The sequence below is a fragment of the Mycena indigotica genome, assembly GCF_014461135.1.
Source record: "Mycena indigotica strain 171206Taipei chromosome Unknown Mind.scaff0009, whole genome shotgun sequence".
NCBI lineage: Eukaryota > Fungi > Basidiomycota > Agaricomycetes > Agaricales > Mycenaceae > Mycena > Mycena indigotica.
The window spans coordinates 3,116,605-3,139,649 of record NW_023503008.1 but is presented as its reverse complement, the minus strand read 5'-3'; the positions used below and the strand labels follow the sequence as shown (position 1 = coordinate 3,139,649).

At 46.9% G+C, this 23,045-nt stretch overlaps 6 protein-coding genes across 6 annotated transcripts; 3 read left to right on the top strand and 3 right to left on the bottom strand.

Annotated features, from left to right (window-relative positions):
* Positions 1-42: 42 nt before the first annotated feature.
* On the bottom strand, positions 43-2,944 carry MIND_01076000 (Translation factor GUF1, mitochondrial; the record flags this gene model as incomplete). The annotated part of the gene is made up of 19 exons (XM_037367334.1): positions 2,784-2,944; positions 2,709-2,734; positions 2,623-2,660; positions 2,425-2,576; positions 2,321-2,375; positions 2,113-2,271; positions 1,868-2,067; positions 1,758-1,819; positions 1,488-1,708; positions 1,377-1,442; positions 1,155-1,326; positions 977-1,102; positions 837-920; positions 676-787; positions 585-624; positions 512-535; positions 388-463; positions 295-339; positions 43-248 (listed from the first exon to the last, which is right to left on the bottom strand). Exons 1-19 carry the CDS (start codon positions 2,900-2,902, stop codon positions 43-45), a joined length of 1,983 nt encoding a protein of 660 aa, XP_037216728.1. The 5' UTR covers positions 2,903-2,944.
* Positions 2,945-2,978: 34 nt separating this feature from the next.
* MIND_01075900 (uncharacterized protein) lies at positions 2,979-3,601 on the top strand (the record flags this gene model as incomplete). The annotated part of the gene is made up of 3 exons (XM_037367333.1): positions 2,979-3,284; positions 3,337-3,448; positions 3,498-3,601. 3 exons carry the CDS (start codon positions 2,979-2,981, stop codon positions 3,599-3,601), a joined length of 522 nt encoding a protein of 173 aa, XP_037216727.1.
* Positions 3,602-3,853: 252 nt separating this feature from the next.
* MIND_01075800 (Metallophos domain-containing protein) lies at positions 3,854-6,135 on the top strand (the record flags this gene model as incomplete). Its single annotated transcript, XM_037367332.1, has 10 exons — positions 3,854-4,043; positions 4,098-4,372; positions 4,419-4,549; positions 4,598-4,649; positions 4,695-4,742; positions 4,793-4,952; positions 5,000-5,056; positions 5,107-5,216; positions 5,266-5,402; positions 5,451-6,135. 10 exons carry the CDS (start codon positions 3,854-3,856, stop codon positions 6,133-6,135), a joined length of 1,845 nt encoding a protein of 614 aa, XP_037216726.1.
* Positions 6,136-6,265: 130 nt separating this feature from the next.
* MIND_01075700 (Protein tyrosine kinase) lies at positions 6,266-7,527 on the bottom strand (the record flags this gene model as incomplete). Its single annotated transcript, XM_037367331.1, has 5 exons — positions 7,404-7,527; positions 7,181-7,359; positions 6,798-7,133; positions 6,606-6,747; positions 6,266-6,558 (listed from the first exon to the last, which is right to left on the bottom strand). Exons 1-5 carry the CDS (start codon positions 7,507-7,509, stop codon positions 6,266-6,268), a joined length of 1,056 nt encoding a protein of 351 aa, XP_037216725.1. The 5' UTR covers positions 7,510-7,527.
* A 184-nt stretch (positions 7,528-7,711) lies between these two features.
* Positions 7,712-8,836, top strand: MIND_01075600 (FYVE-type domain-containing protein; the record flags this gene model as incomplete). Its single annotated transcript, XM_037367330.1, has 6 exons — positions 7,712-7,766; positions 7,814-7,877; positions 7,926-8,213; positions 8,263-8,391; positions 8,439-8,631; positions 8,681-8,836. 6 exons carry the CDS (start codon positions 7,712-7,714, stop codon positions 8,834-8,836), a joined length of 885 nt encoding a protein of 294 aa, XP_037216724.1.
* A 168-nt stretch (positions 8,837-9,004) lies between these two features.
* MIND_01075500 (uncharacterized protein) lies at positions 9,005-9,983 on the bottom strand (the record flags this gene model as incomplete). Its single annotated transcript, XM_037367329.1, has 3 exons — positions 9,005-9,045; positions 9,099-9,781; positions 9,829-9,983. The coding sequence occupies 3 exons, from the start codon at positions 9,981-9,983 to the stop codon at positions 9,005-9,007; spliced, it is 879 nt and encodes a 292-aa protein (XP_037216723.1).
* Between the last annotated feature and the right edge of the window lie 13,062 nt (positions 9,984-23,045).

The following is a 23,045-nucleotide window of genomic DNA, read 5'->3' as shown; positions in this document are numbered from 1 at the left end:
GTCCCGGGGCCTATTAGCACTTGTAGTATAAGTATTTGTATTCTATGACCTTTTGTTGGTGCTCATGATCTCGAAAAACGCCTCTTGCGGCATTTCGACAGTCCCCATCCGCTTCATTCTGCGCTTCCCTTCTTTCTGAAGCTCTAATTGCTTCATTTTGCGCTCAACATGGCCTCCATAGAGTCCACCAGTAACGTCAGCTCGATACGCCTTGAGAGTTTCCCGCGCAATGATCTTTTTGCCGACAGCTGCCTGGAATGAGTACAAAAAATGGGCGGAACTCGGACAAATTACCAGCTTGGATGGGGACTTCGAATTGCTGCCGGGGAATCACCTTGACTGGTTTTTTTTTGAGTTGGGCGACAACGACAAATTGAGATCAGATACCCAGTTTCTTTACCCAAAGCCGTCCGATCTCGTCCTCCTTTGAACGATGGATGACCAGAGCGAGGGCGTCCACAGGCTAGAAAAGTTGAGCTTTCAGGTAAACGGATCACAAGAGCCCACTGACCTTACTATTGAGCAGAAACACCATCTGTTCGCGGTATCAGTCGTCTTGGAAGGAATTGAACGTTGAACGGCACCTTGACCAGATCGCTGGGCCGATAGCCTGCCTCCTCGTAACTGCACGAGCAAATTATGGGTTTCTGTTAGATACCGAAAGGAAATGCATACTCGAAACTAGCGAAGCCAGAGCTCCGACTTTTCAGCTGATCAAAAAAGTCGGTGACGATCTCGCTGAGAGGAAGGATGCAGTTGAGAATGATGCGTGAAGACGAACTTGTTCCTGGACAAACCCGTCAGTACCGCCTCCACATTTTCGCTGGCGGACAAACCTGTCGTACCGGCATCCAGATATCGGTGCTCCAAGTCCTGGCCGCGATGCGAAAAACAAAGATCCATCATGTCACCGAAGTATTCTTTCGAACTCTGAGCTCAGCTGCCGAGAGTCACCAAGTAGACGAGTATAGTTCACCTTCAGGAACGATGATCGAAGCTCGCACAACAGGTTCTTGGATTTCTTTGACTTTACTCGACACTTCCAGGGCGTCTGGGAACTCGGTCGGGTTGCTCACAAAAACCTCCCGGTCTTTATAAACCACTAGGAATTGGATGATCGATGAGGAGACGATGGAATTGAGATTCTGGCGAACCTTTATATGGGACTGTTGGGGCCGTAATGATCAGATTCTGGTCATGTTCGTCTTCAAGTCGTTGACGAAAGACATCCATATGCAGTGTTCCAAGGAATCCGAGACGACAACCTTGTCCAAGAGCAGTCGAGGATTCTCGCTGAACAGTGACGCTTCTGTCCGTGAGTGCTAACTTGGCAAGTCAACAAAGGGGAGGTAAAACCACACTGTTGCTCGACATACGCGTTTGATGGATTCTTCGAGTTTCGGGAAATCATTACTCTCCACAGGAAAAATTCCTGCATAAACCTAAAGAGCTTGAAACCAATCACTTGGTACAGGAGAAAATCCTACCATGGCTTTGGCAGGCTTGAACCCAGGCATAGGATCTACTGGAGATCCTGATCGATGAAGGGTATCGCCAATATGCGCTTCAGAGGACTCCTTCATGTTGCAGGCAATATAGCCAACTTGACCAGGATAAAGACTCGTCGCTGGAGTTTCTTCTGGATGCATTATGCCCACTTCCGTCACCTCATACTTTTTCCGAGTATGATAAGAAGCAATGCGGTCACCTAACAGGTATTACATCAGGCTCGTTTCGGGGAATTTAGAAAAATATACCTTTCTTCAGGACACCATTTTGAACTGCTACAAGGGAAATGACGCCGCGATATCGGTCATAACTCCAAGCAAATTCAGCATTGACAAAGCATGCAACAACGATTGCTTACAAAGAATCGAAGAGAAAAGCTTTCAGAGGATCCTCAGTAGAACCAGTTGGGGGTGGAATCCGGTCAATTATCGCCTGCAAAACTTCGTCGACGCCTTGACCCGTTTTGGCTGATATTCGGATGATATCAGCTGGGTCAGTTCCAAAAGTAGATTGCATTTGAGCCGCAATTCGTTCAGGTTGTGCGGCAGGCAGGTCAATCTGGAGGAACATGAATAAGCTGCAGCGAGTTTAGGCAAGTACGACCTTGTTCAAGACGGGGATTATTTTGAGGCCTCGTTCTTGAGCAATGTGGAAGACGGAGATAGACTGTGCTTGCACTCCTTGACTAGCATCCACGAGCAGCAGCGCGCCTTGACACGCTGCCAGCGAGCGGGAAACTTCCCAGGAGAAGTCTACGTGACCCTGGAAAATAATCAACGCAGATTCCTCCATCGGCACAGAAAGAGCTAACGGGTGTGTCGATCAGGTTCAAGATATGTCTTCGTCCATTCACGGAATGAACCATACTACGAATCCATGTTTAATACCCAAGCATATGAAAGTCAATGGTATAACCTCGCAGTCTGCGCCTTGACTATGCCGGTCAGGATGGGTAGCAACAACGCAGAAAGACAGGCACCTGTAATTCCTCGCTCGCGTTCGACTTTTAGCTTATCCAAAACTTGCTCATTCTTCCCAATTTCCTTCTTTTTGATTGTCCCAGTTAACTGAGTCCTAATTAGCGGTGTGATGCGGGTACAGAGGAAGAGCAACTTCTAGTAGTCTGTCCGCCAGTGTCGACTTGCCGTGATCTGGCTGACATTAGCCAGGTATAGACGGGAGGTACTAACCCAGCAAACCAATATGAGCGATGATTGAAAAGTTTCTGGCAACCTTTCTAAGCACCAAATATACGCTATGAACTCGGCACAAACCGGATTACATCGCATGCGAACTCTTCCATAGCAATTTGCTTAGGCGCATGGCGTCTAGTAGAGGTGCTGAACCTCAAGCGACATAAAACGCGGACAGGGACGCGTTGATGTATCCACATTTTCAGGTCATGTCGCGTTGAAGAATTTTGAGGGAAAAAGCCGCGTTTGATGGTGGTCACGTCGGCGGTCACATAAATGGAGTCTTCTCTTTCCGCCACCTCTGAGGCACGAAAGGCGCGTCTACTCGCGCTACGTCGAAGAAAGGAGGGCGGAGACGGGTGCGCTATGTTTGTTCTAGCTTGGGGAAGAGATCTAATGATGCTTTCCAGCGCGGATGATTCCATACTAAAGAGTCGCAATTTTGACCCTGAGACTCGTACGCTCAAGAAGCGACCTGTATTCCAAGATGACACGGAAATGAAGGACACTGTTGAAAACAACGTGGCTGGGCTGGCCGAGAAAATCATCACAGAAGATGAGCAACGGAGAGCGCAGGAGCTGGTGAGTTCTGCTTGTCCTTGTACCTTCTTTGCTAAACTGAATCGTCGACTAGGACATCTTCAACATTGCTCCAAAAAGACCAAATTGGGACTTGAAGCGCGAAATGGACAAGAAACTGGCAAAACTACAACGACGAACACAAGAGTCCATCCACACATTGATTCGTGCGTTGTAGTGTTCACTTGTGATAGAATGTTGAGCTCTCCCTTCTAGGTAGGAGATTAGCGGAGCAAAAGGGCGAGACTGGGGACATTGCTGGTGCTATGCGTGCCGAAGAGAAGGCTCAAAACCAAGACGACGATGACGACGACGATTGAACGACCGACTCTAAATTGTAATCTGCTGTATCAGTATTGGTTAATGGCGATCTTAAGGTACATTGCACGTTGGCCATCTTAGAGACGAACGTGAGCACTCTTCAACTAGGAAACGGCATTCGCATGTAGATAACGCGCATCAGGACATCAATTGTGACAGCTCCAGAGAGCACATGGACCTTTTCACTACCTGACCGCGTATTTATACTCACCACTCCGTTTACAACATGCCAGCGCTCCTTCCCATTCCTCATGAGGTCCCTCATCGTCAGTCTCGCTCTTGCTGGCGCCGTTGTCGCGTGCGGCGATGATCATATTCACGCCCGAGACGGTCATGACCACTCCCACACAAAACGGGAATTTCCCACCGCGAAATTGACTCCCCCAACCCGACCACTTCAGTGGGGGACTCTTAATATCATCCATACAACCGATAGCCATGGTATACCTTTTTCGCCTTTTGCTTGCTTTACTTTTTGACGCGTCTTCTCGCCAGGTTGGTTGCTTGGTCACCAAAAGACGAGTTTCCCTGAGCCCAACTACAGCGGCGATCTGGGAGACTTCGCGTCGTTCGTTACCCACATGAAAGAAATAGCAAAAGCAAAAGACGTCGACCTTTTACTCGTTGACTCTGGGGACCTGCATGATGGGACTGGTCTTTCAGATGGATTCCCCCCAGGTGGTATTGATGCTCAAGCCTCGAACGAGTTCTACAAGCAACTACCCTATGACGTGATGGCTATTGGGAACCACGAGCTTTACATCTACAACGTGAGTGATGACCCGCATTGAATGTTATCGGCTAAGTGCGGACTAGAACACACTCGACATGTACAGAAATTTCGCCCCACACTTCAAGGGTCGCTATCTGTCGAGCAATGTCAATATAACCATCGACGGCGTTAGCCGACCTGTTGGCGGTCGTTTCGCCAAATTCACAACTCGCAAGTGAGTCGGGAATCAAGCAAGATTCCGATGTTGATTCGTATACTCCAGGGGCCGCAAAATCACGGCTCTAGGTGTTCTCTTCAACTTCAAGGGGAATGCTGTGAGGATAGCATTGGCTCCGTGAGATAATGCTCACCAGAAATAGGCCAACACTACCGTTCAGCCTGTAGCAGACATGGTCAAAGAAGCTTGGGTAAGTTCAACTTTCGGCGGCATGTTTGAATCAATTCATGTGCCTATCAGTTCTCCAACGCTATCGCAGAGGAGCCCGACGTCTTTCTGCTCGCTGGACACATGCCTATTGCCAAGGACAATTGGCCATTGGTGTTCGATGCAATCCGCGCTGTTCATCCCACTACTCCCATCCTTATTCTCGGTGGACACACTCATATTCGCGATTGCTGTGAGGGTTTTCCAGCCTTCCAGTTGATATAATCTCAAAGCATTCAGTGCAACTCGATGGTCGCTCCATGTCCCTGGAAAGTGGTCGATACATGGAAACAGTTGGTTCGTGAGCTTAGATCAACTTCAACAACAACACAACTGAAATGGCACAGGCTGGATGAGCGCAGATCTTCCTGCTCCCAAAGGCCACCAACATGGTCACAGCACAAAAAATATTACCTTTAGTCGCCGTTATCTCGATCCTAACCGTGTAACCTACGAGGTAAATTTTCCGTTGCTAGAAATTGGAGTCTTCACTGACAAGTGATCAGTATCACACTGGCCGCGGCAACTTTTCTTTCGACACTGCATGGGGTCGCAGCATCACCAAAGGTTTGGAGAAGTTAGCAAAGACCTTCGACTTGAGCTTCCAGTATGGTACTGCTCCGCACGACTTTACCATTAATCAGTCAGTCGAGTTATTCTCGTCATTACCAGAAGAACTAAACGCGAATAGGGCCCCATATCCGTCAAATAATTCTGTGCTCTCCCTCGTCTCCGAGGTCATGCCATACTCTCTTACCGTCAACAACACTCGTGCAGGAAACCCGAACATCATGATCACCAATAGCGGTTCTCTCCGATTTGACCTCTATGCCGGCCCTTTCACAAAGAACGACCAGCTTACGGTCTCTCCGTTTGCCGACTCATTCCTCTATCTCACCGTCCCCTTTGGTGCGGCCAAGAAAGTGCTCCCAACACTCAACCACGCTGGTGCCGATGAGCGACGCTCCCTCGAGACCGAGCTCTGGGCACGTGGCTATGTCGAGACACGCTACCGTGAATGGATCGAAGAAATGTATAGACGAGACATTGCGCAGAACGGCGCTGGGCTCCGGGCCGCTGGTAACCTCACAGTTGGCTATGTCACGAGCGATGCCTGTCCCGGGGTTGGCGACGATACACCCCATGTGCCGCTCGCCTTTAACCCGATTCCGGATTTCATTTCGTCGGCCCCACCTGACGTCTCGGATGACACGATAGTCGACCTTGTGTTTGTTGACTTCATCCAGACACAGCTGCTGTCCATCGTCAACTCGGTCCAATCCGCCAAGGTGTTCACAACTGCCGATGTGCTTCCTTACACAAACGTCCTCGCCACGGAAATTTTGGGAATCTACGCGCAACACGCCTGGAATTAGGGACCGTGGATGGGCAGAAAGTATTGTAGTCGTTTGTTATGCTAATAATGATATTCCAAATTTGGCAAGAGAGTTGCCTTATTCGTCAATGAGGGAGAAAAGAGGACATGGAGTTGTAATACATTGGAAATCATCGTCTCTTAGGTCCGCGAGGACGTGCAAAGGGCTTCTTCTGCTCTTCTTGACCTCCTCCAATAGGCGTCTGAGTGCCGCTTCCTGGCGTGGTCGCGTTCAAGTCCAGCTCAGACCGCAAATATGCTTCGTTGATTTCCGACGGCGTCGACGTTTCGAATTTTCGCGTGTGGAGGGATGTAGGCGAACCTTCAAGTAGCGTTTTGCCTCCCAGGTATACAGAATGGAAGCCTGATGCATAGACCATGCGTTGCTTCACCGGGCTACCAGATGGGCACGAATAGAGATAGACTAGTAAAAGAAGTTATTCCTTGCTTATTTGTGAAGAGGTAACATACCGATGTCGCGGAGCGAGGGAGAGTGCTTCCAAGCAAAGAACGCATAACTGGGACTGTCTGCTGGGAGACTGGATCCAACCTGGTCGGCTGATGTGGGCGCTGAGGAATGAAGCACGACAGTCTCGGTAGCTATATCGATGGTCTATATTTGTTGTTGTGAGTTTGAGGGGAAATTAGGTAAAATTCACTGACTAGAACGACCAGGACGGAATCATCGCCCTCGCCGAGTCCTTTCACGGTTTCTTGAAGGTCCTCGGCCCACGCCATGCCGACAGTTTGACCAATATGGGAGGTCCTTGCACGGCTTCCTTGGTACGCGCTCAAGCCACCTGCTTGTCTTTCTGCGGCACGAACATCGGCCATTTCCTGTTCGCTGGCAGAAAGAGGCTTTGGTGCAGTCACATGCCTGCGATGCGCAGTATATGCTTCTGGAGTCAGATCTGCCTTGGATGTTGCGAAGATCGAGTCAGTGAAGAGGGAGGAACCAAGGGATTTGAGAAGCGACGCGCGTGAAGACGCATAGAGCATCTGATGCGTATAAGAGTGTTAATATTTGGAATTCGACCATTGAGCACCTTCTCCCTGACTTTGGCCGTGTCTGGGACAAAGTAGATGACGAGCCATTCATTATCGTCAAGTTTGGTCAATAGGTAGGCAGGAGTATTTGCTTGGAGGATGTCTTCCGAGTCCAATAATTGGAGATCTTCTTGAAAGGAGCCTTGAACTGGAATGGATGATGTGTGGACGAGAGCCTCTTGGAAGATTGTGAACGGTGTAGAGCCTGGTCGCACGACAAACCATTCACGATTGAGACTTTGATGAACCGCGTTTGTTTGCTGTCGACTGCCTCGCCGAATATTTTCTTCAGCTCATCGGTGACCTCGATACCTGAGGGAGCCGACATAAGTAGCAGCTCAGAAGATGTGTAACCTGACGTGACAAGCGCGGTTTCCGTGCCGCCATCATGACCTTCCCGCAGTGACCTCTCAGAATGACGGACAACGCACCCAGTGTGCCTTACCAGGCCTACCGCGTAAGCTTTCCTGGCGAATAATTTGGGGGGTCTCACCGATAACCCTAGTCTAAACGACACTCTTATACGTCTAATGCGTGATATTGACATCAAGAGTATTTTGAGTGGGGGCAAGGAGGATACTCGATGTTTGTTTTTCTTGGTCCTTGTGGTGCTACTGTTCACAAGACTGCAGCTGCTGAACAACGGATAACTCCGTGGGAAGAAGATTCAGCCGTAAGCAAGTGCCCTTTGTGTCTGTAGGTGTTTGCGTGTTTCCCCCACACTATATTTGAAAAAATTTGTAGGGCCAACTTCCACCAGCTCACCAATCGAAAGCATCATTGCCGATTATGTGGACAGATAATATGTGCGCAACCGGTGAAACGACCTCAACGACCGCAATTATGCTCCATTCTGTTCGTTGTCGATCCCAAGACGCGAGAGATTGAAGAAGTGGGTGAGGGTGTTGACTATGGTGTACGGAAGCGGAAGACCTCAACTGTCGGCGGTCCAATACCACCTCAGGAACTTGCAGAGGAAGAGAAGTTTCTACGAGGCGTCAGAATATGCAATCAGTGTCGGCCTGTGTTGCTGTATGTGTAGGGGGTTATCAGTCAGGGAGGTGTTGCTTATGTTCAACAGACGACAGCAGTATCACCAGCAAGCTACTCATGTCCCGACGTTCGTCAGGCTTTACGATGCTTTCATTGCTCTGGAGAAGGAGATTGAAGACTCTCTACCGCAGTTCCAAGAATTGATTCTTAGCCTGACGTTCGTGGCTCGTCACCTGGAATTTTTAACCGCTCATTCGAGTCTAGTCATGATTCTCAGCCTACGAAAGAAGCCTCCGCCGCCAGAAAGCGGTTGCTTGAAGCGTTCGCGCAATACGACGCGATTGCAAAGTGGATACGAAACCTCGCTGCACCCAATGGGGGGTCACAGGAACGAGTCCAGATCGCAGTCATGACGCGGGCAAATCTGTTCTTACAGAAGAACATGTTCCCTCTCCAGGTATATATCATCAATAAATTTCGTAGCGCGTTTGTTGATCATCAGGCAGTTTCTACCTATGCCCAACCAAACGCGCAAATACAACGGCCTCGGCAACCCCTGTAGCCGTCTGAAGGACGGCTTTGTCGCGGAGTGTGGCGCTCACAATGAGCGAATAAGGCTTATGCGGGGCTGTAGACGACGAGATGATATACCTAATGGCTGATAATCGGGTGCCGCTGCTCGTAGTTAAGCATCGTCGTTCCCCGCTTCATAAAAGTAGAATCACTGATTGACAGTAATGAGTTTGCTTGCTCTCCGCCCCCATTGCACATAACAAACACCATTTATCAAAAGAAAGTGAGGGTAGAAACAAAAAAATACAATGAGATGTCTACGTCCAGATTGGGCGAGGATGTTGTTTTCGACTCTCAGCTGAATGAAGGACATGAGTTGGATGTTGAACAAGTAAGATTACGAGCACATACCAAGTTCACTTTCGGTCATTGAACGCTGCTGTGCAACAACTCGCCGAGCGACGTCCCACACCGACAGTCCAGATGCGGCTTTGTGGAACCGCGTCACAGGGTGCCTTTTGTCGCGCAGAATGACGACATGAGCAGATTCCTTCAGTGGCAACGCCAGCAATTCGTCAATGCGCTTGAGTGAGCGAATATCTGAACCCCATAGCAGTACGAGGAGCTGTAGATTCCGTTGCTGGGCCAGTATCGTCGCCGGCGGAATTGTCGCCACAATGCAGAGCTGTTCGAGGAGAACGAGGCGGGCGAGGACTGCCCATGCATCCACATCATCCTGGTGGATGATTCGATCTAGGAACAGACTGCGAAGGGTGCTGAAGTTGGACAAAAAATGCATTCCGCGATAAGGGACCGCCACGTCTAATGTTTCAGGTCGGAGGGTCTGAAAGAGCGCGCTCGTCGTTATATTCACATCCTCAATAGTCCAGTGTTGGACATGTTGAAGTCGAGCGAGAATCGCAAGTCCTTCTTGTAGGGGTAGTCTTCCGAGCATCACTCGACGAATCGCTGTGACCGGGGTGGTGACCTTCGGAGTGGTGGCGAGGGTCGTCAGCCATGTCTGGCGGAAGGTGGGGAGTCGTCGGTGCCTGTCGACCGAAAAGTGGCAAAAACAACAGATCCATTGCATCACCCTATAAAAACTGTCAGGATGTGGAAGGGAGAGCTGGGCGAGACGCACACGCGAAGGAAGTCGCTGTTGACAAGCATGAGCCGCAATATGCTTCGCGAGTCTGTATTGGCTGTGTGCAACACCGCTAATATGACGAGCTCAATGATATCCCAAGGCCAGCTTTGGGTTATGGGCGAGGATGAAGGTGAAGCGACTAGCGCCATGTGTGCAGTAATATGGGTGATTAGAATGTGGGAGGGTGAGGGCTTAAAATCCAAAGGACGCGTTTTGTGGGCGGATCAATTTATTGCAAGACACAAAGACGACACTGCTTTAGCAGGCGCCATGAAATCTGCCCCAATGAATCCGCTGGACTGGACTATGCGACTTTAAGGAAGAGCGACGGAAAAATATGATCATTCACCTAAATTTTCATGCTCGATAGCCACCAACTTGATCTTGAATAGTGTAAACTTGGATGTCAAAATGTCGAGCCAGAGTGTCAATTTTGAGGGTTATTCTCTAGCAGTCAGGCCACGTAGTGCATGTTTTTTTGAGGATTTTGGGGATCATGTTAACGTTGCCAGGCTATGAAGCCACCGAGACGCGGTGCATCGAAGTGCTCGTAAATAAAATGCTCGAGAGTAGTAATATGAAGTTCGTCGATTTGTCTTATCCAACAGGAAAGAAGCTGAGTGAGACTACTTCGTGCGGACTTCTCATGGGTGACCGCAAGTATTTGGTGCCCACTGAAATTCCGCGCATTGAATTTGAAGGGTGAATCTTGCCGATCGTTCTTCGCTGCATCCGAGTCACTACTACGGTCAACTTGAGGCTTCCTAGTCGCCCAGTGCAAGTGAACACGGTCCATCGGATCAATCTCCTGGTTAGTCCACACAGGCCAATGAAATTACTGAAGATAAATTGTGGCACCAAATCCCCCGTTTCTGTTGCGTCGAAGTAAGTAGATCCTCTGCTTATGCCTTGTTGGCATCTCTCCCGTTCGTAGACTCTATATAGATTGAGTAGGATTGTGTCAGACCCTGCTAGCTCACAGAAAAAAAAACACACTTGGTTTGTCTGCGAAAACAATGTGGGTTTGCACGTGACACATTATATTTCTCTCCCCTTTTCCCTTACGCTCTCCTCAAACCCTCATGAACTTTGACCCTCTCCCTCCCGTGAGTGATTTGCCTCAAAATGTTCAAGCAAACAGTATGTTATGTTCCACTCGGCTACTGCAACATGACGATTGCCATCAGTACAGACTGAATATCACAATCGCCGACCAGAACTCGAAAACATCATTACTAGACTACTTGAGAAGCCCTATACAATTGATGTGGAACTATGTGCTGCCTGGCCATACGCTCGCAGAAACGGAAACTCGAACTTAGGCGTTGAAGTTTTCGAGTAGGCTCTCTCTCTCTCTCTTGTTCTTTTTGTGAGCTAAGACGGTAACAGATATTTCGAGGGATTCACGCTAGCGCTAGAGAGATTTGTCAGCTGGTTCGGGGAGGCTGGAAAGCGCTGTTTCAATGGTGTGGTTGTGCAACAAAAAATATGTCTCAAGGTTAGTCCCTACTTCACGTTATCGGCTGAGGACAATGACCTTGGCAGCTCAATCCTCTCCATGGTCGATTCGCGAGCCCGGTATCCCAATCTGTCGACGATGGCATCTATTCCATCCTCTTCCACCCAGACTGGTTTGGCAGAGCGCAATGTGTGCCTCGCGACCACTTCACTGTCGAGGGCATACAGTTAATTATCGACCGCCTACAAGTGCCTCTGAATCTTCTGGGAAATTCTTTCAACCTCTTTGCGCAGCGCTCTATCAATGTGAAGTATGACACAAGGCTTGTAGAGGCTACGCGACGTCATCTCAGTGAGCTTCTGGGAACATCTGTGTTCCTGAACCCCAACTGGGGTGAGGTTTACAGTGTGCTGCAAGCAGCGAAAATGCCTATTACAACCATTGATCTCGGTGCATGCGCTCTTGAACGTTTTACAGAGCTTTACGAACAGCTGAAGGAGCTCCCAGGTGCGATCGTCTACCCACTATATAGAGATGTATCATTTATTCCAACAGAAATGCACCATCCAGCTACAAGACAGCAGCTACAACATCTCACTGGCTCCGCCACCGAAGTTCGTATCCAAATCTTGGATCAGAATATATCTGAATTCAATCCGGTGGTTCTGGAACCTGGAATTATGTGGATTCAGGTAATTCTCAACGTCCGCTTTTGGTGAGCGTTGATCTCGCATTAGTTCACTCCAGACGGATTTTGCGATGGATTTTGTCAGACTGGGAGCAGCCTGCTGGAATGCTTAACTTCTGCTGAAATTAATGTTGAATAACTCTAGTCTAAAGTGTTGGTCTGTTATAAGTACATGTAAAGGTCTGGAATTGTTTCCTTAGTAATCATATCTTTGCGAAGCTGTGAGGATGGCAGTGGAGATGGCAAGATGGGCCAGACGTGGAGGAGTGACACATTGTACAGTGGTATCTTTCAGTGTAACTGAAAATGATGCTTTTTATTATACTTTCAGATAGTCCTGAAATTAGAACTGAAAACAATATTATCAGTTTGTCTAAAAACTGCACTGAAAGCAGTGATTTTGGTAACAGTTTTGCTAGGTACTTAAAACATAGCTTCCACTATATAGCAAAAGTAATGCTGAATGTACTATTTTCAGCTCAATTTTGTGTCTTCTGAAATTAGTCCTTTTGGTAATGCTGATTCTCCTGCTGAAATCACTGATTTCAGCGTAAATTTCAGTTCAAGCTGAAAATAAGGTCTCACGTTCACAACTGAACGTTGTACTAAAGTCTATGTATTAGAACATCAAGTCCCCCACAGGATTTAATCTCGGTCCCAGATTGTTCGAGGGCTGTGGGGACATGCCGGACGTGATGCGGGGATGTACCATTACCCATCACGCCAGAGAAATCAGCCCTCAAAGATCTGGTGCAATTTAGCCGGCCAGGTTGCCCATGCTTAACAGTTGCTTATCAAACTGACCAAAATTCCTTGTTCTCTTGCTGTTGGGGCTTTACTGACCCCATTGAGGGCAGATTTACTTAGTCAATCTATACTTACACCTATTCCACCAAGAAAAAATAGTATCTTCAACATCTTTGACTGATTTTTTCACTACTATGTTATTTGACATCATTGGCCCATGTAAGGCTTATGACATATGAATTGGCTGCTAAAAATTTGCAGGGCTGCTTGAGAGACCCTTGCCTTGAGTATACACCATAAATTATTGGCACTCTGAGGCTTATGGGCCACCACTGAGCTATTCCAAGGTGGCCACTAGTAAATGTACGTCATCTGATATCAGCACACACAATATGACATTCGTGAGCGGCCTTTTCTATCACCTCTTCCATCAAAAACTACCTTGGCAACGTCAAGTGTCTGTTCTGGCAAGCTTTGCTCGCCCGCCGTTCACGAACGTCTGGAATTGAGACTACACAGGATTCTGATATTGGAATTATTGGTATAATTTTCAGTTGCATTATAAAATCCTTTGTTTCAGCTAAAACTAAAATTGGTGCTGAAATCATTCATTTTGGCATGAAAATTAGTGTTCCCAATAAAACAAATTTCAGATAAAATATAAACTGAGCTGAAAGGAGTGCTTTTAGTATCACTTCAAACATATACTGAAAACTGTATTTTCAGCAGTTGCTAAACCCACTGCTGAAACCACTACTTTTGGTACAGATGTCAGATAAACTGATAGTATTGTTTTCAGTGCTAATTCCAGTGCTGTCTGAAAGTACCACAAAAAGCATCATTTTCAGCTGTACTGAAAGATACGGTTTTACAGTGTGTGAGGCAAATGTCCGTATGAGGCATGACATCAGTCTGGATTCTGGAAAACGTGAGGATTTGTGTCGGTAGCATGGTAAAGGTAGTGTCAGTGTCGGGCTTGGGCTGTATCGGGGCATTGGGTGATCCGACTTCGAGAGGGGTCTGAGGAGCACGAAAGATGGGTTGTAGCCCGGGAAATAGACGATATTAGCCTATCGACTACAGTCTGTAGGTACGGTTTTTATATGCTAAGATATTAGGTTCCGCTGTCGGGCATAGAAGGCTTGGGCGGCGTCGCAGGCAAGGTCCCAGGGCGACCATTGGGAGGGCGTTGACGGATCGGTGATTGTGCGGGCGAGATGGAGGGCCGGACCGGAGTCGGAACCGGAATCGGACCGTAATTGGAGGCGTCTCCGAGGGGCCGAAAGGCAGGTTCCCCTGACATCACCCCCCTCTTTGAATGCAGCGTCCCGATGCATAGACCAGAACAGAATCGAGTCGAAGGTCGCAGAGGCAATGTGCCGTGGTTTGCCAGGGTACTCACGATAGAACTCTGCAATTTTCTCCGGGGCGAAGACGCGGTCAAAGCGGACCCACTGGTTGTGCGACGCGTCGTAGCCTTTCCATCTGACGAAGTAATTCAGCCGTTTATACCTCACCCTTGCGTCCAAGATTTCCTCTACTTCCCACTCCGGGACTCCGTCCTCGAGGTCCGGAGGGGGCTGGTTGTACAGCTCATATAGCTGTATCTATGCAAAAGATGTGGGCCAGTGCCCAGAGGGGTAATGCAAAAGATGAGGGCAATGGCCCAACAAGTATTTTCTTTAATGATATTTCTTTAATTCTAAGCCCTGTAGAGTGGTATCAGTGATGGGATTGATGGCATCTAGCTAAGTTGACTAATGTGGAACTCTTTCTGATGGCCATCAGTGAGTTTGATCACTGTGTACAGCTAGATCAATGTTATGTAAGTGATGATTGATTTCCTTGTTTTTGTGTTATTAGGACCATAATATTACATACCGCATATTCGCCCTGAAGAAAAGGTGATTCCTATTACTTCTTATGTAATTGGCTTAGTCATATACTTCAAATGCAATGAGAAATTCAACAATTATACCAGGTTCAACATCTTTTGCATTATACTCAACATCTTTTGCATTGGCCCCTTGGGTACTTGCCCACATCTTTTGTGTAGAATGAGCTATAGAGGGTGGGTCGTAGCCGGGGGCGTCCATCGAAAGGGTCGTCTTGGGCGAGCTCAAGCTTGACGACGGGGAAGACCGGGTGGAGCTTCGAGTAGCGCGGAGGGAGGTCGAGCTTGTAGGCACCTTTGCTGATCTCCACGACTATCTTGAACGGTCCGAGGCGGCGGTGGGAGAACTTCTCCGAGGGGCGAGTCGTCCTGATGTCAGAGGCATCCAGCCAAACACGGTGTCGAGTGGAAAATTTGTTTTCCTACGTAAAGCTCTGGGAGCGACTTTGTCCAAGAACTCCACGTAAAGTTCGTGGGATTTGTTGAGGTGTGTTTGTTGGGAAAAGTAGCAGAATGTGAAAGAGAGTTCAAGTGAGATCAGAGACAGCAGACTAATGAAGGGTCAACTTAATGAGTGTTCAAATAGCCTGACTAGGTGCCTGAATCAAACAATTCTTCTAATTCACAAAAGTGCACTGGTGAGGTCTTGAAACTGGGAGAGGTTGGGAGTAGATAATCCTGAAAGCACAAGGTCACAGGCAATATCTGGAAGGCTGGGTAGTTAATCCTGCAAGCACAAGGTCACAGGCAATAACTGGTCGTTGGGGGTAGATAATTCTGCAAGCACCGGGAAGCAGACAATATCTTGTAGTCGTGGTGAATAATCCTGCAAGCACAAGGTCACAGGCAATATTCCGTAGTCTTGGTGAATAATTCTGCAAGCACTAGGTCACAGACAATATTCAGTATCTTGGTAGTTAATCCTGCAAGCACAAGGTCACAGGCAATAACTCGTAGTTCTTGGGTAGATAATTCTGCAAGCACCGGGAAGCAGACAATATCTCGTGGTCTTGGTGAATAATCCTGCAAGCACAAGGTCACAGGCAATATTCCGTAATACGTGAGGTAGATAATCCTGCAAGCACAAGGTCACAGGCAATATCCCCTAATACTTGTTGATTGCAACGGTCTAATCTTCTTGATTTCCGTTCCACAACCAAAGATAGATACTTGAGTTCTTGGGGAAGATAAAAGCAACTAATTCAGATCACCAATCGTTGATGATATCAGTGGCTTATCAGAAAATGATGGTGGGGATGATAAAATGTGATTTCAGTCCAAACACTATACAGGTGCTTATACTTGAAATTACAAGTGAGGGAGATCAGATGGGGAGTGGTTGAGATCAAAAAGGGGATCAAAGTGAGGTGTCCGGTTGGCTCAGAGAGCTGCTCCTTATATAGCTTTTGGAGTCCTGCTGACATAAGCCCTTGAAATGACTCCAAATGACTTGGCATCAGTCTGAGTCAGATTGAGTCATATCAGTTTTTGATGATGTTGATATCATTGATAGCATCAATAAATGCGCATTTGGCCAAGTTGGTGTCCAAACTTGATGAAACTCGTTTTGTTGATACAACCTGTCTAATCAGTGATGGCACTGATGGGATCAATGATCATATCGCCCAGAACATGTTTTGTTCCAAATATTCCAAGGAGCATTTTGATTCTATCACTGATGGCATCATTGATCCTTTGATGGCCGCTTTGTCAGCTACCCTTGACTGCTATTCACTCCTTGTCCAGCTTTCTTTCATTTAGAAAGGATCTCATAAGTACTAGAGTTTTTCCTCTTCTTGATAAACCATTTCATGGCCTGACATCCGCGGCGAACAGAACTTTCAACTGTCCCCAGTTGTCAGAGGAAAAACTGTAGTAAATGTGATCCTTTCTTTCATGAAACTCTCCTCCTCACTTGCTCAAGATATTGTCTATTCGTATCTACAATGTTTACTATAAGTCCGTTATTTCGCCTACTTTAAGAAGTGTCCATTTCGATATGTACATTGTCCATTTCTCTGCGCTTCAATGACCTGTTCACCTTTCGACCTGCACGACGAATCTGCTCTACTAAGTCACCTGCTTCCTCCTTGAGCCACTTGAACTGCATAGACAGGTGGCGGGTGGATGCGATAGTTCGCTCATAGCTGATACGAACAGTGGCCCGATCTCCTCGGCGATGGTGGCGAAGCTCCAAATGTGCCCACCATAAATCGTTGCTCCAGATGTCATGGATCTCCCAGGTACCCCACAAGTCCTCGCATGTTGTTAGCATCATGCCTTTCGTCGGTGGCTCAGTCATTCCTGACTCGATCGCAAAATATGGTTGGTGGTTGCAGCGATCAAGACGCGCCTTCACGACAACATAATAGGAGCCGTTGTGGAAAGCAGGGTTGAGAGTGGCAAAGATGAACTTGTTGTTATGATCTGGGGTGCCATAAACCTGGCTGCGCATGCTAGGCAGGACAGATTCGTAAGGCTCAATTTCGCAAGCTTCCAGTTTTGGTACAAATGTGTGGTAGTTGCGGCGAAGGAGGGTGCGTGCAAGAGGATGAACTGGTTTGATGATAGCCGCAGCCATGCCAGCTCGGAAAAGACGGTCTTGCCAAACAGGAACAGTGGCGTAGGCCTCAGAGACAGAGTCGTGCAATTCAGGTGGGGTATCAATAACAAGATGCGATGGCTGCCCATGATAGTGGGTGCGGTCATGACGAAGGTATACTGAAGTTGGAGTAGTTGGGGGAGGGGGAGCAAGCATAGAATGGTTGAAGGCATGAGGGACGTTGAAGGCTAAAGCCAAGCCATTTAGCCACTAAAAAAAATGTCATCAGTCAGGTGACAGTGAGAGACACTCTTTTGAAACACACAGTGTGCATGCTTTTCCAGTAGGCCGAGGTACGCTCTGCCTCCTCATCCCAGCCGCTCATAAAGTCCGGGTGGTCCTGGTTATAGGCATTGCGGGTAGAAGCTCGAGCGGCCGGTGGAACCTCGCAGTCCAGCTGACTCTGAATGGTTGTCGTTGGAGCTACAGGCAAGGTGTCCTCCGTCAAGAAGGAAGGTGCGATGGATGGTGTTAGAGACGGAACTGAGGGCATTCTGCTGAGTGGTGGTAGAAGACAAGGTGCGTGTCGAAGGCCTGCTCTTTTATACTATTCTGTGGCGTTTTTATAGAGTCAGCTAGCTGGCCACGCCCTCTGTTGTTGGATGATTCACTCTTCGTTTGAGTCAGAACTGTCCTCATCCGACTCATCGCTTTCTTCTGAAGAACTTTCGCTACCGTTACTTCGCATGAACGGGTGTCACCGAGTAATGTATGGGTATAATCGAAATGCCGCCACAGGGTTCTTGGTAAACTCCGCTCCGTCCAATTCGCTCAAGATATATGCTCCCCCAGAGTTCTTACGAACTACCTGGTAAGGTCCCAGGTACCGGTCATCTGTCTTCCGTTTAACGCTCATCTGGTTCTCAATCCCCACATTGCGTAGCAGAACCATTTCTCCAGGTCGATAGTCTCGCTTGAGTAATCGGTGGCGAAATCGGTGCTCAAAATGGGCCTTGGACTGAAATCGCGACTTTGCCAACATATTTGAGGCTCGCTTCACGTCCACACTAAGTTTAGCTAGTTGCCGAATCCTGAGCGCTAAGAGTTCCGTGGTGATCATGTTTGGCTTAAATCCAGTAACGAGAAAGGTGGCTTCAAAGAGGTCAAAAGGTAAGATGGGGTCTGTCCCATGCAGCAGCTGATAAGGTGAGAACCCTGTTACTCTGCTGACAGTGATCCGATCAGCAAGTAGAGCCAAGGGTAGCTTATCTGGCCATTCATCAATGTTCTTTCCACATGCTCTCATGATGGCTTCTTGGAGAGTGAAATGACCTTGTTCCACTTCGCCACTTGCCTGCTTGCTGTACCCCAAAATTTGCACATGTGGAACACCAAGGCGACACATTAACTCTTCAAAGCCTGCTTCAACTTCAGGTCCATTGTCTATAATCAATCGTCGTGGACGTCCATAACGGCAGTATATGTGGATCCAGAAGAGGCGAGCTAATGTAGCAGCAGTAGCATGTTTATAACCGGTGTGTAGCTTGAAATATAGTCTTCCATGCCAGAAGGCTGTCCAGAAAGGAATACAAGTCCATAGTAAGTGGTTGTCCACAAGAAAAGAGATGTCTGTAGATACTGAGTCATACGGATCAATTTGGCAATTAATGATGGATTGATGCCAGTTCACTGTTCCATTGCCTATGATCAGTGACGCTGTGGCCAACAGAATAATTCTGACTTGTACTTCTTGACATAAAACTTCCTCTTCATATTTTGCAAGCCTTAGAACTAGCTTTGTTGTGTTCTTTAATAGTTGTACAGTTGTGAGGAAGAAACTTGAATCATTCTTCCGTGGTAGTTTGGGCAAATCCGCGGCGAGCAGAAGAAATTTCCACCTACCACGCATAGTGCTGAGGAAATTGGAGAAAGACCATGTTGTTCTTCTGAGGAAAACTAGCAGGAATGTCCGCCAGAAGGAGCGAGTCCAGAGGTAAATGTATCTTGTTGAAGCCCAACTTATAAGACGAATAACCTGTTGTGGCTTTTGGATAATTGGTGGGGCAAAGCAAGTCAGGAATTTGGATGCTTGAGTTCTAGTCATTGGAAGCCTTGATGATGTCATGCAGTCCTGGGGTAATGATAATAGCAGCATCATCAACTGATACCAATGCAATACAAACCACATTATTCTCTGTAGAAACCATGACTTGAAATTCATGCTGTCATCCACTTGGTTTTCATGACTACACTCTATATGCTGGCCAAACAAAGATGGCACAGAGTCAACTTCTTTTGGAATACCTTCCAGTAATACCAAGGTTTGTTGGAAAGAAGATTTCTTGTGGTCTGCTTCAGCTGGCACTGATATAGAATATGGTGGGCCTGTTTTCTGGTCTTTGAAGGCCAAGTATGTATCTCCCCTTTGCTCATCAATACCCATTTTATTTTGCCATTGCCATGATTGTGCCAGTGGCAAGTCAAACAGAGCTTGCTTGGATACCCATAAATTAGCAGTTGTCTTCAATTCTCCACAAGGCATCTCTGTTTCTTGAATCATTTCCCATGGTTCCTCACTTGCTCCATTTGCATGATCTGGCAGAATCTGAGCTTTCTGTGAACACACTGACTCTATTTCAATATTGTCAGAGGTGCATAGGTTTTGTATGTCCACTGGCCTGGGTTCTGGTGCTGATTCCCATCTCTCAGCAGGGCTCCTAGGCTCTAGCGGAGTAGGCAGGTGCATAGCCAATAGCTCTGATGGTAGTGCTGATGTGGTTGGTGTATAGGAACACAAGGTATCAGGTGGGGTAATTGAAGTAACTGGAGAAGGCATTGCTGGGTTGGGCTTGGCAGCCCTGGATGGTTCAGTTCTGTGTGAGGGAACATGCACTCCATCACATATCTCCTTTTGTGTGTTTTGTATGCCTGATTGACAACAATCTGCTTTGAGAGCTACTATCTCTGGTTTATTTGAGAATTGAACTGCTTTTGGTACTGTCGAATATAGTGTTCTATCTTGTTCTTCATCTGTTATATATCCTGGGTCACTTTCTTCCCAATCAGATTCTTCAGTGTCCATGTGGTCGGTTTTAGCTGAACCCTGGTGGAAATTATGAACAGGTTGCATAGTTGAGAGCAAGGGCTTAACAAATGTTAACATAACAGAGGGAGCTGCATGTGTCTTCATCATTCTGTCCACTGCCTGTACCATAGATTCCCCATTCATTCTTCTAATGGGTGCTCCTGAGGTGAATTCCAATTTTCTGGTTTGCTGATTGTTATGCACTATCCCTTTAGCCATTAATTCATAGACTTCTGGACACTCCATAATTCTATGACCAGGCTCATTGCATCCAAAACAATTTGGGTTTATAGGAAAGATGTTAAGATAAGAAGCTGGATTGGGTGGAACAGTAGGCATTATGGGAGGTGTAGTAATTTCATTAGCCTTTACTGCTGATAATGGTCCTGAGGAATAATCTATCCTGTTGTATGTTGATGGAGATGGTACAGTTGAGAACTGTAATGGTGTTCTTACACACTTAGCAGCATTGCCTGTCTGATCCAATGCTAGAACTTTGTAGTAAGTAGGAGCATATTCTGGATCATCCATTTTCATTCCATTCAGTTGTTTGATCATTCCAGCAATTTCTTCTTCATTCCTGCTAAATTTGGCTTTAGGTTTAGAATTAGAAACTTTTATCTTTTTCTTCTTCTTCTTTATCTTCTTAGCAGCCTTCTTCTTTCTCTTAAGTTGCTGGTATTCCCAATCTGAATCACTATCAGAGCTGTCTGAGTCAGAATCAGAGTCAGAATCAGAATCATCATCTGTGTTAAGGTCTGTAAATCCATATTCTGCAGCATCAATCAATAATGCTTCAGCCCGAGTTCGGCGGAAATGCCAGTCAGCAGCAGCAGTAATTTCTGAGATAGAATACTCAGTAACATCAGTCAGCTGCCTCCCTTGGAGAATCCTAGCCTCAAGTGATTTCCTTAGTTCATTAGGAATTCCAAACCAGAAGTAGCTCAGATAGTATTTTTCATTTAGTCTCTTCTGAGCATATAATCCTCCCGGCAATAGTATTATATTTCACGACATACTTTCTCCATTGAGTCATGGTGTTAATGCTCCGGTGACTAGTTTCTTTAGCAAAGGCTGCAACATCAGCAGGGCGATATTTGTGCAATACTCTTTCAGCATCAAAGGTCTTCAAGATTTCTTGACATAAAGCAGCCCAGTGAGGTCGTCGGTAGTTTTCCATAGTGCGTATCACATTTTGTATGTCGGAAGAACAGTAGTCCAGTACCAATTTGCATTTTTCTTTTTCATGGGTAACTCTGTTCTTAGTCAAAAGCTGTTCATAGGTCCTGATAAACCTTTCAACTTCAGAGTACTTTCCTTTAAAAGTCTTGGGTGCCTCTTTAGTTCCAGGAATAGGCATGTCCAGTGAGGTTCTAAGAGGAGCATGAAAAGATCTGGGTGGAGGCATGCGCAAGTCTGGTTCTGGGGAAGTAGGTGGGGACTTCTTCCACCAGGAAGGCATTCCTGATGGTCTTCTAGGGTCATGATCAGATTCTGAGTCTGAGGAAAGAGCATTAAGAAAATCACTCATCCTTTCTCTTTCCTGCTCTTTCTCCTTACCTTTACCTTTTCTTTCTTTGAACCTATGTCTGGCCTTACTTGTAGAGGCATAAGGTCCTTGTGATCTTTGGTTCTCTTCATCCTGCATATATGCAGCATATGCTTCAGTGTAGGAGTGGGTGTCTGGCATGTCAAATGAATCCCAGGCAGTCATATTGTCAATGAGGGAAGGAGGTGGTGATGGATAAATGTTGGTAATGGTTGTGTAGGGGTTTGGAGAGTTTAATGGATAGCAGATGTTACACCAATTAAAATCCCCTCGCGGTGGGCTCCAATGATGTCGAGTGGAAAATTTGTTTTCCTACGTAAAGCTCTGGGAGCGACTTTGTCCAAGAACTCCACGTAAAGTTCGTGGGATTTGTTGAGGTGTGTTTGTTGGGAAAAGTAGCAGAATGTGAAAGAGAGTTCAAGTGAGATCAGAGACAGCAGACTAATGAAGGGTCAACTTAATGAGTGTTCAAATAGCCTGACTAGGTGCCTGAATCAAACAATTCTTCTAATTCACAAAAGTGCACTGGTGAGGTCTTGAAACTGGGAGAGGTTGGGAGTAGATAATCCTGAAAGCACAAGGTCACAGGCAATATCTGGAAGGCTGGGTAGTTAATCCTGCAAGCACAAGGTCACAGGCAATAACTGGTCGTTGGGGGTAGATAATTCTGCAAGCACCGGGAAGCAGACAATATCTTGTAGTCGTGGTGAATAATCCTGCAAGCACAAGGTCACAGGCAATATTCCGTAGTCTTGGTGAATAATTCTGCAAGCACTAGGTCACAGACAATATTCAGTATCTTGGTAGTTAATCCTGCAAGCACAAGGTCACAGGCAATAACTCGTAGTTCTTGGGTAGATAATTCTGCAAGCACCGGGAAGCAGACAATATCTCGTGGTCTTGGTGAATAATCCTGCAAGCACAAGGTCACAGGCAATATTCCGTAATACGTGAGGTAGATAATCCTGCAAGCACAAGGTCACAGGCAATATCCCCTAATACTTGTTGATTGCAACGGTCTAATCTTCTTGATTTCCGTTCCACAACCAAAGATAGATACTTGAGTTCTTGGGGAAGATAAAAGCAACTAATTCAGATCACCAATCGTTGATGATATCAGTGGCTTATCAGAAAATGATGGTGGGGATGATAAAATGTGATTTCAGTCCAAACACTATACAGGTGCTTATACTTGAAATTACAAGTGAGGGAGATCAGATGGGGAGTGGTTGAGATCAAAAAGGGGA